Below are 11,870 nucleotides of genomic sequence, written 5' to 3' on the forward strand. Positions count from 1 at the left end.
TAAATGCAAGGTAGCCCGAGTGGACACTGAATGTAATAAGGTGATGAGTGAGGCATGTCCTGTGCCTTTAAAAACTTATAATTAAGTAGAGAAAATAAGATATAGAAGCAACTCATTACATTATCAGAGATCAAAATCATTGAGGCTACTGTGGGGTGGTGAGGGGCAGGAGCCAGTGGAATGTTATTTCTGAGTGAAGAAAGAGTAGTAACAGGCTTTGTAGAAGGACCATGTAGTATTTGATGTAGTCCTTCAAGGATATGTAAGGATTTGGGGCTGTCCAAGATGAGGTCATCTGACTCTTGGGGTGAGCGTATGGTATGTTTAGAGAATCTGTTCTTGCCAGAACCTTCTGGAGTGCATGGGGCTTGAGAATGAGGTAGATGAGGTGAGAGGGAGTGGTTTAGCCAAACTATATTAGACTTCAAATATTATTTTTTCAGAAATTGAAATGTACTGAAGGCTTTTTAACATTTTTCCTCTTATTGTAGAAAATTTGGAAATCCTCCTCCTCCCAAATTATTCCTATAATTGCAAGTATTTCTTTGGTGTCTTTATAGACTTTATTTGGGCATACATGGCAGTGGCTTTTGCATTTAAATCTTTATTCACTCTGTAAACCAGAAAAAATTGTGCCTGTTGATAATATGATTTACAAAATATTTACAGCTATCTTAGGGCTATTGCCTTACTTTGTTCAACCAGTTTCTAATTGTTAGCAGTTGTTTCTGTTAAAAAAAGGAAGTTCTTTCTTACTATAGAATTGACTTTAGCTAAATCCCTGCTATCCATTTATATTTATTAGAATAAATTATAGAATAAATTATAGAATTACTGAGGCAGATAGTATGCTTACTTTTAAAAAACTTGACACATAACTCCAGTCTGTGCTTCAGGAAGCCTGCACTGCCATTTCTATTACCTGCATCCTGTTTACCCTGTTTCATTTCATAAGAGAAAATTGACATTTCATTGTTTTATTACTATATTTTATAGAAATTCAAATTTTTACATGTTTATTTTCATTTGTTTGTGTTATATGTAGTATTTTGTTTTGTGCACAACTTTAAAAGCATTTAGAGTAGTGGAATGACATGGTTTGCCCTGTATTTTCTGATCATACTTAAGAGTAGTGTATTGATTATTGAGGAAAGGAATAGAAACCACAAAAATAAAGGAATGTTTTAGGGACTTTTTTCTTCTTTTAATTAAAGATGTGGGAGCAGTTTTTGTCCTTGTGGGTAATTTTATTTTATAATATTTACTGGGTTTTGTTTTTTTCACATTGCTAAAGGCTTGGGCTTCTAGTGTGTTCATTATTGTCTGGGCAACATTTCATAATGTGCCTGTGTGTGTCTTTAATTATTATTTGCTCCAGAAGTCCAAGTTGGAGATCATTGGAAAGTCAGAAGATACTCTGTGCCTCTAGAATTGAAGTAGGCCCATAGAAATATATGTGTGTGTGATGAGGGTGAGGCGGCCTGCGGCCAGGCTCACTAGATGATTTTGTGATATGGTCCCATCTTTCTCTTGACCCTCCTGTCTTCCAAGTTGTCTTCTTTATTAGCCACCAAACCCAGTCATGTTCTTTTATTCTTTTTTAAGTCTCTTTCCTCCCCCGTCCTCTTTGTCTCACAGGAACAACTTGATACAGAGACAAGTACAACTCAATCAGAAACTATTCACACAGCGGCTTCTCTGTTGGCCTCTCAGGTACTAAGTGCAAAAAGCAAGGAGAGTTTTATAAATGTTGTTAAGATTAGTGTGGTGTAATGAATTAAAATGAGCATATGCAGAAGAAGACTATTAAAATGATCCCCATAACAGTAATTGCTAGCTTATCAATGTGTGTATCGTAGTTTAAAGGTAGAGCACGAGATTTGATAGAACGGTTGTTTGGCACTGTCAAGATACTTAACTCATCCCCTTATATATTATTTGATATTGCAAATTATTTAAATCCTCATTAGTCGCAGTATGCAGTATTCATATAGAGGTTTTCTCTACAGATCAAAGAGTGAATTTTAAATCATGACAGAACTAAAAACCATTCTTTGTGGATCTTTTTGTGAAGTTAAAATGATTTTTTTTCTTTTAAAAATGTGTTTGTCTCACATTTTACTTCTGATTTTCAATTATTAATTTAATGTAACCCATAATTCTTTCAAATTATTTTTTTCATTTGTCCTAGAAATTCTGTGATAGTCCCTCTTGCATACAGTAGGCACCTTGAATCTTTTCTTTTTTTTTAAATACTGATTGTGAACCTTCATTTTGTTTGTGAAACAATGGTTTTCTTTTTGAATCCTTTTAAATTGAGCATACTTCAAAGTCTAGGTCACACTCTGACACAAAATAGATATTTTAAGTAGCCATTGACCTGGTGACTCTGCAAGACCCCTCAGATCATTGTTGCTCACAGTGAGGCTGCTGAACTGAGGCAGTGATATTTTGCTGCTTTGTTTCTCAGAGTTATTTTAATGTGATAATTTTAAAATGTGTTTTTGCTAACTATTAACCCTCATAGCCTCTAAAGAGAGAAATACCATGGTGACTTTCTGAAATGTCTTTTATTTCCATAACTTTGATCTAATACAAATTTGGGATGGAGGAAGTAACTAAAACAGCACGAGGAAATGTGCTTTGCATTGATACATGGACAAAGTAGTCTGTCAGTTTTCGGCTCCTGTATGTGACTACATGTCTTTTGGCCTGCCACATTACTCCAGGGAACTGTTTTCATAGTTTTGTCTTAAGTTTGTTCATTCCCATGGTGATGAGTACTCATGGGTATTTGCCTTTTTGTATTTTTATGGTGAGGTAGAACTTAATTTCTGATGGAGAGATTTGTAGAGCCATTGAGAGAAAAATCACCCAGTTAATAAAAAGAGTGATGATATGGAATAAAAAAATATATATATACATCCCTATATTTGGTGTTAAAAGGAGTATATTTCTTTCTGGGGAGATGATTACAATGTGGCTGTGTGTAACAAAGAATCCTTATTGTTTTGAGATAACTTGAGATACAGACAAAATGGTAGCATCTCTGGGATTTGCTTCAGAGTAAGCGTGGGAGTGAAGGTGGGGGGACGGTGGATGGCTCTGGTTGGGCTGCTGGCGAAGCTCGGTAATGGCTACAAGGGATTCACCATAGAATGCGCTCTACTTATGTGGATGCTTGGAATTTCCCATAATAAAACATTTAAAAATTTATCTCTGTTTTTGAATGTTAAAGAAGGCATACAATTTAATCTTTTTTAACATGGGGTTTTCCTAAAATTTAGAATAACTAAATTAGTACTGAGTTGTATAGGTTTAATTTTATAATTTATAAGGTGGGAAAATAATGTCCTGGTAACTGCTGCTTCTGTGTGTGAGATGAACTTTAAGTGTTCTCCCACATGGGGGTGCTCCAGCACCAATGAATATTACAGCTGTGAGTGTTACTACAAGTAAATACAGTTTAACATGACTTTAGTAATTATATGACAGGTCATTCTTAGAGGAGTGTGTCTGTAAAAGCTGCATTTTAAAATTACTTAGGAATTATCTGTATATTGCTAAAATACTCCTATTATTTGACAATTACAAGTGTAGAACAAATAATTTTATAGTAATAGTTATATTTATTTGCACTTCATTCTTGTTTCTCTTTAAAGTTTTAATACTCCTATGGTAAGGTCCCATCCATGTCTTAGAAACTAAAGCAGTGGAAAGTAAATCTTATTTTTAAGTTACAGTGCTTTGAACAATGTTGTGTTCTTTGCTTTCGTTCTCAGAAAACATCCAGTACAGACCTTTCTGATATCCCTGCTCTCCCTGCAAATCCTATTCCTGTTATCAAGAATTCAATAAAACTGAGATTGAATCGGTAAAAACAACCTCAGGGGTCCATAAACAATATCTGCCAACTCAACCTGTTGTCTTCAAATGCTAAAAAAGGAGCATGGAGGGTACAAGACTAGAAATGACTGAATATGGATTTAGGTTTTTTTTGTGACCTCCCTTACTGGGCTAATCAGCACTTGATCGGAAGTCCAGGTTAGTATGTGAAGCCAGGAGTACTATTATTATTGTGTTAGCAACAGTTGCATTAACTATTTCAAAAAATTACTGCCTTTAAAAAAAAAACACCTCAAGTTATATTTGTATCCATAATTGACATCTGGATTGGGTTTATGTTTGATGCATTGTTTGGAAAATTTGCAATACAAACTGGCATAAGAATTCCTTGTTCGATGATGCACTTTTATGTATTTTTTTATTAGAAAAGTATAACTAATTTTAGATTTTCAGCTTGATGGATTTTCATTTTTTCCTGAAAGATTTCCTTTACCATTAGTCTTCAAATTGGATACCATTGTGCAGTGGTGTACTGTTCTTCAGAGAAAGGATAAGAGGACATCTAGTTCAGTCCCTGTGTGGGAGCTGCAACCCTTAAAAAATGAAATGTCAACTCTAGGGTATATATTTGACATTGAAAGGATAATTAGGAAATAGTTGGTTTTGATGGGGTCATGATTAAGAAATGATATATTGGTTTTATTTATAGAATTGTTTAGAGTGCATACAAATCAGCGATCAGCCAGCAAATATTTTTCTTTGAGCTTATTAAAGCTCTATATTCTTTGGCCTTCAATCTGTTGTCTTTGAAACAAAGCTTTTTGCCCCCTTACCCCTTTTCTTTTTCCCTTTTTGCTTGTATGCATAAGATAGAACTTAATTTCATAAGAAACAAAATGCCAGTATTTTCTTAAGCCATGATGTGAAACCAATGATCCTGTGGCCACATGGCAGAGAACACTAAATTTCAGTCCCATGGCTGAAACTTTAGGGTGACTAAAAGAAATGTGTGTGGAACATGATGCCCTATCTGGGACGGCCATTTGATCTCTGGACATGCGGAATTTTGTACACTCCACAGAACTCTCTGTAGTAAAGTTGATTTTCAATTTTAAACATGTGGGCAAAAAGGCATTTTCTCCAAGAATTTTAAATGGATTTTTATTTTTAAAATGGTTGACCAAAATTTGTCAGTAAATTTTACATGTAGAAACATTTTAAAAATCACTTCTAGCAAGCACTTGGCATCTAGTCAGCTCTCTACTCCTTTTTCATTTTGTTTTATCCGATCAGTAGATTAGGAACTCCTTTCTGCAAAGAAAAGAAGTCCTCATAATTAAGCAGCAGAGCATCCATCTTCACGAAGTATGAGGGGTGCCAGATGTTGATAAACTTATTCTTTCCTAATCTGGACAAAGCAGACCTAACAGATTTTCTGATGAGCATGTTTATGAATCTTCCATTGTGTTCCATTCTATCACATGTGCATTTTTCATGTCAAACTGCAGTTACTTAAAACTCTTCCCCTGTCCTTCTAAATTAATTTTCCAAAGTTGGAGTGTAGTCTTTCCCCTTAGGCTATGCATTAATTGAGGCTTTCTTTTCACCGTACCTTATGATGTCTAGTAGACAGTGTTTCTGCTTCCCACATCTTCGCTCCGCACACTCACCTTGCCCTTCCTCCCACCACCTAAGACAAACAGATGGTCATGCTAACAGGTGAAGTGTACAAGGTGTCTGTGTGTTTTGTGTAGCTTCAGAGTTAGATTGAAATTGCCAGGCACAGATTTAGTCTTGTCATTTTGTTTACACATTGGGGAAAAAAATTCAGTTTATTAAACGTTTCATGTAACTGCACCCAAGTTTTGCCAAGCTGGAAACTTGGACCTTTTCTGTGTAGTGACTTTTTAATTCTAGTTTTCATAACCTGGAGATCAGACTGTTGCTTTCGCATGATGTATGTAGTGTCTCATGACTGGAGTTTGCTTTGTTTTATAGTATCTGTACTCCTTGTATTTTTCAAGAGCTATTTTGTAAACAGATGATGTATTTCTCCATTGAAAACACAATAAAAAAAAAAAACAGCACAATACACATTTGGCTGGTTTCTTTTGACTTACCTTATTTCTCTTGTTTTTTTCAGTGATCACTTGGTTCTACTTTATGAGTTTATAGTATGGCCGTAAATGAAGGTTTGCAAAAAGAATTTACTTACATTTAGAAAAGACTTGCTTCCGGATAATTTAGGCTGTTAGTGGCAGCCTCGTATTAATCGATAACTTCTGTGATCCCTATTTTTCATGTAAAAGATCATTTAGGAGGAAAACATAAATGTAGTTAATAAGTCACTCTCAGCTGTCCCATTGTCTACAGTACTTATTTTGTGTACAGTAGACTCTATGCCTTTTCAATATTGTTTTGTGCATGTACTGCTGATTATGATTCCCTTTTCAAAGTTTTCAGTGCAGTTGGTGCTTTATTTCTTTGTCAGCAGGTGGCACTGTTGTTTTTCAGTGAATTTACGATTATAGACCACAAACTGTCCAGGATCTTCTGTTTCTCATTTTACTAAACCCAGACCAGATACTGCTTTTCTTAAGCCCCCAAGTGCTCAACATTGCATGTTTAAGTCATGGGTTAGGAGGGAACTGCTTTGTATGTTTGTCATGGCCAACTCCTGAGTATGGCTATCTTAAGTGCTTTGAGTGGAGGTAGACCTTCTAACGTTAAAAGTCACTGGGCTTAACTGCATGCACAACATGCAGTTGTGCATATTTCCTTCCTGAAATGCCAAATTCTGATACCTTTTTTTATATATAAAGCAATATATGACTGCAACACTTAATGACTTTTTAACAAGCTTTTGGGACTATTCAGTAAAAGGGAAAATACCGTACAGATTACCCATGACTCCATTGTTCACACCTACAGAGTTGAACTTGCCGGACACTACAAAGTTGAACTTGCTGGACTTCCTCTACCTCGATAGACACCTAAACACGGTACTGAATAGCTGACTTTCAGACTTTGATCACCTACATGGTCTTTTGGCTTTTCATGCATCTTGCCGAATTAGTAAAACATTTGAAAGTTGTGTGTTTTATGGCTCTAGGTATATTCTGGAATGAAGTTTGTATTTTTCTAATTAACACCTATTTTTTTTCTCCATACAGAAAAATGTTTTAGAGCTCTGCGAGGTATTAATTCTGGCTGCACTCAAGGTGGCAATAAGTGATCAGCAGCTCCAAGTAGTAATTGATGCATGAAAGGGTAAATCATTAACTTATACAAGCTTGTAGACCAAGCCCTGGGAATGCTGTTTGTGCACTTAAATGCATTTTAAGCAAAGAGAAACTGTTTATCTAAAAAGGCATTGAATAATCCTTTGGATATACTTTTGCCTATTTTACTTCTAATAAAAGAACAGCACAAGGAAAATTAGTTGCTTTTAGCCTCAATTGTATATTTTTGTTTTGTTTTGTTTTTTAATTCTCCACTTTATTCCTTTACGGTTAGTTTTTCTTCGAACCGGAATCACAAATGGATGCTGTCTTAACTGAGACCTGAACTTGGTACATGAAACATTAAATGTGTTCTGTAATAAACATGACTTTCAGTCACATAGCAACAAGTGGTCAGTTTAATTCTGTTTTTCATATTTGTGTAATCAATTTATTCATCCTTTCTCTGTATTTACCAGTATAAACATTCTTGTGACATCTTTTGTAGGTTTATTGGCACCAGGAAAGATGGCATCAGTATTTCTGCGCCGTATATTTTAGAAGTGGTTGCATATACTTTATCGTAGAAGTGATTTCATATACTTGGGAAGTCCTTTCAACTTCTGCTTCTCTTCCTGAGACATACTTTTGTTTCCATGTTCTGCAGACGTTATTGCAGCCGATTGTACATGTATTTTGTTGAATGGGATGGAATTTTAGGTGCACTTTTTTTCTTTCTTCATCTTCCAATTCACAGGCCTTTCCTCAAAAGGGTAAAATTAAGGCTGTGCTCAAGTTCACATATCAGAAAGCTCACATTTGTGCAAAAGGTGGTGATTGTAGTTATTGTGCTTTTTTCCTGCAGTTACCCTTTTTAAAAATGCTTCGCATTTTCAGATAGCTTTAAAAATCATACCTCCAAAGGGTGAGTGTTGTTTAGAGTTTATAGTTTAAGCACTAACTGTTTAAAATGTTAATTTTGAAGATTACTATACTATACTTTAAATAAGACTTTATTGCACTTACTTTCCTTCCATTTGGGGTGCTTTCTTTTTCTTTCTTTTTTAAAGATTTTACTTATTTGAGAGCAAGCATGAGCAGGCAGAGAGGCAGGAGGAGAGAGAAAGGGAGAAGCAGGACTACCCTGAGCAGGGAGCCAAACTCGGGGCTCCATCCCAGAACCCTGGGATTGTGACCTGATTTGAAGGCAGATGCTTAAGCAATAGAACCACCCAGGTGCCCTTGTTTGGGGTATCTTTAAATTGCACTAGTAAGATGGGAAATGGATCTTCTTTCAAAATGAAAAATAGAAGTCTGTTGTGTGCTTTCATCAAAGTTTTATGTTTTTTGCTATGTTTCTAAGGTACAGCCTAATCCCTTAATCAAAAATAGTTTCCGCCTTGCCACCTAGCTTAGGGTCTTTGTTTAATATGTGTTATTTGTTTTTTCGTGCTAAGAATGGATTTATTTATTTTTTTAAATTTTTATTTATTTATGATAGTCACAGAGAGAGAGAGAGAGAGAGAGAGGCAGAGACAGGCAGAGGGAGAAGCAGGCTCCATGCACCAGGAGCCCGATGTGGGGTTCGATCCCGGGTCTCCAGGATCGCGCCCTGGGCCAAAGGCAGGTGCTAAACCGCTGTGCCACCCAGGGATCCCTAAGAATGGATTTATACCACACCCTCCACACTCCTTTTTTCTTAAGTGCCAGAATTGACCAGAGAAATTGACCAGATGCTCTGGACCATGGACCATGCTCCAGAGCATGTGGGTTTTGTTTTACATTGTGGAATAAATGGTGAGTCTAGGAGCCCCAGAGCTGATTGACCCTGGGCTTGAACTTGCCACTGACATTTGGTCTTGGCAGCAGAGTTGCTTTTTCCCACCTGAGCACAGACCTCAGAGCCATAAGATCAGAGACCTGAGACAGACTACTGCAAAAATACATTATTTGGAACAGTATAAATTCAGTTACATAGTATCCTAGTTTTCAGCACATTTTATAAAAATGGCTTTGCCTGTAGTTGCCGAATACTTTTCAAACTGTTGCATCAGTAGATTGAAATACAGATTAAACGGAAAACCATTAAGTTTAAGGTTTAGGTCTCAGGCTCTAAGTATAATGTAATTAACAGAGTGAAAACGATGAAGTATCACCTAGTGTGAGTCTTCGGTATCTCAATATTTGGAAGTATCCAGACCATATATCTGTTTTCACCTAACTTAGGTGTTTTAAATTTTGTATTAGTCATGTGATTATGACCTGATTTTTAAAAACACACCCAAACTAAGTCTCTTAAAAATACTTTGTAAGCCTTTTAGAAGCATTTCATTTAATTAATTTGTAAGATGCTATTTTCTGATTCAACAGATTTCAATCTGAAAATATGTATTTTGAATAATTCAAGAATTTTAGTTTTATGGGTTTCTTACAGCTCCTTGCAGACAGTTCTCAGAGTCTTGTGTGTTTTCTAATAATGACACGTAGTCCTAAAATCGTCAAAAAATTTTTTTAGTATAATACAATTTTTGTTTTAAGAAGACTTATGGAAATGCAAAATAGCAGTTATTTCTGGGGAGTAAAATGATCTCGTGCCACTGCTGTTCCCCTCTGAATCCCACATATATACACACATATGTGGATATTTGGGTTCTTTTCAAATTTTAGGCATAAGAAAGTAGGTATATGTATTTTACTGTAATAATGCAAAATGTCCCAACTTTGTGCTTGTTCCTTGTGGATGCTGTCTCTGTCTTGGCACAACACCCTCCTTACAAACTTTCACACTGTGTGGTGCCTGGTGCTATGTGATTTCCAGAAATCTGGCATGAGAATTGGTCCTTGTTTGCGTTTTCTGACTGCAGTGGAGCTGTTAATAAAGAGATTGATGATAAAGTTGTTGAAAAGAGACAGTTGGGCAGAACTGCTCCCCATGAGTGACAGAGGGCATGATCTGCCTTCACAGCCAAGAAAGCCGCCCCCAGCAGAGAACCTACCGTGCCTGGACACTGTGCCAAGACTATTAGAAGGAGCTTTACTGCACTATTAAACTACTACGTCTCTTTAATTTAGACTTGCTTCCCATTCCCATTTTTATCCTCAAGTTCATGAAATGAATGCTCAGGACATATTTGCAAATAGGACACACACACTTTCCCACTGTACAATAATTATTTTTGCAGATTCTTAAAGGCACGCATAATTCATCCTAATCTGGTTTAGTAAGATTAAGTTTTACTTAGAAAATATGACTACAATTTTTATAGAAAGCCTATTCCTTCTGGACAGCAGCCTCTTCAAAATCCTGAGTTAGGTTTAACATTCTCCAGAAGCAGCATTGGCTGCAGTAAGTACTGGTTTATGTTGTTATTTATCTTAGTCATAATGATTGTAATTGTGTGTATTTTTCACCTATCACTGCTAGAAGCTTAGGCTGCTCCCATTCAGGTAAGTTTTCTCTTTGTGGTTTCCCTGATGGTCCACTAGAATTTTTGACACACTAAGACTGACTTTAGAGATTTTGCCTAAAAATTTTCAACCATCCTAGGTTATATGAGAATTATGTTATTGGTCAGATGTCTTTTGAAGAGACTACTATATCAGTGTGGCCTTTGTCGTGTAAAGTGAGCCACATGTGGACACAAGTTTCTTGACAATGAAAATTCTTGTGTAATTTTGGAAGTATGTGTTTTTTGCCATCTGCCACGACTGTTAGGTGGATGGATATAAATAAATACACCTTTCATGAGGTATTTTTTTAACTTGAAAAATATGTTCATAAGATCTCAAGGTTAGAAGGAACCTAATGAAATAACTAGTTCATTGCTATCCATGACCACCTCAATGATTTCCACTGTAGGGGAGTCCAAATTTCATCATTTCCATTGCTGGGCCCTATTTAAAACTGAAGATTGGACTCAAGGTGGTTTCCTTGATTGTTCCCGGTAGTCTTAATGGAAGTTCTGACCAGTCTCTACTTTAACAGGAGACCTTTAAAGCAGATGGCTGAATTTTCACTGATAGTTTTGTTTGTTTATCCCAAGTCAAATCTTACACCGACAGGTGTTTTATGGTCAGTGCGTTAAGACTGTGAAGCCAGACCAGACCAGACCAGAAGATCTTAGCATGTCACTCATTCCTTAAACTTTGAGGAGTGGTGATCTAACCCTTAACCTGCATTCTCCAGGAACTGGACAACTGGAGGGGAATTAGCTCAAACTCATAATCAGGACAAGTCCTCCAAGTGAAGTAATTTCTTCTGGGAGTAATGGGGCAACATGTCCTTAGAGTTACGCCAGCTCCTTTTTAGTAGGCATTTTTGAGGTTAATGTTAAGCATGGGCTGTTGCTAAGCCAGGAATCCACTGATACAGAGCATGGATATAAACCAGTAGTTGGCAATAGATCAGTTAGCTTAAGTAATTTGTCAAAGGTCATGTGAATTTCTCTCCTGTATGTCTGACCCTAAAGTGAGTTTTGTTTCCCCCCCCCCCCCATCATTCTACATTGTTCTCAACTTACCTTTGATTTAGGAGGAGGAAATAAAAAGAGAACATTTGCAGGACCATGGTGTAGTGAGCCTTCCTGGTGTCCTTGAATTGTGTAGCACGTTTCACAGACTGTTTTCTGAGGTCAGGTTGATTGTTAGCCTCTGGACCTCCCAAGAAGTTTTGTTGGACACACTCCCCAGGTTGGTTTCCCAAGGTTGGTGCTGTCACAGAACTGTAAACTGATCCCCACAAAATAGACTTGGATGCTGTGGTGGGTGGAAGAAAGGTGAGCTGTGAGGACTCCTGGTACTTTC

The 11,870-nt window shown here is 36.7% G+C and overlaps 1 protein-coding gene across 9 annotated transcripts in view; it reads left to right on the forward strand.

Moving 5' to 3' along the window:
- PAPOLA (poly(A) polymerase alpha) overlaps nt 1–5,938 on the forward strand; it is a 53,279-nt gene extending 47,341 nt beyond the window's left edge. For 7 of the 9 annotated variants that reach the window (XM_072839857.1, XM_072839856.1, XM_072839849.1 and 4 more), the window contains 2 exons: nt 1,639–1,713; nt 3,783–5,938. In XM_072839857.1, coding sequence (XP_072695958.1) covers nt 1,639–1,713; nt 3,783–3,878 — 171 coding nt within the window. In that variant the 3' untranslated portion in view covers nt 3,879–5,938. The remainder of the gene's footprint in view (nt 1–1,638; nt 1,714–3,782) is intronic. The other 2 variants (XM_072839853.1, XM_072839855.1) reach the window with 1 other exon arrangement.
- The last annotated feature ends 5,932 nt before the right edge of the window (nt 5,939–11,870 follow it).

The sequence above is a fragment of the Canis lupus genome, chromosome 9, assembly GCF_048164855.1.
Source record: "Canis lupus baileyi chromosome 9, mCanLup2.hap1, whole genome shotgun sequence".
Taxonomy (NCBI): Eukaryota; Metazoa; Chordata; class Mammalia; order Carnivora; family Canidae; genus Canis; species Canis lupus.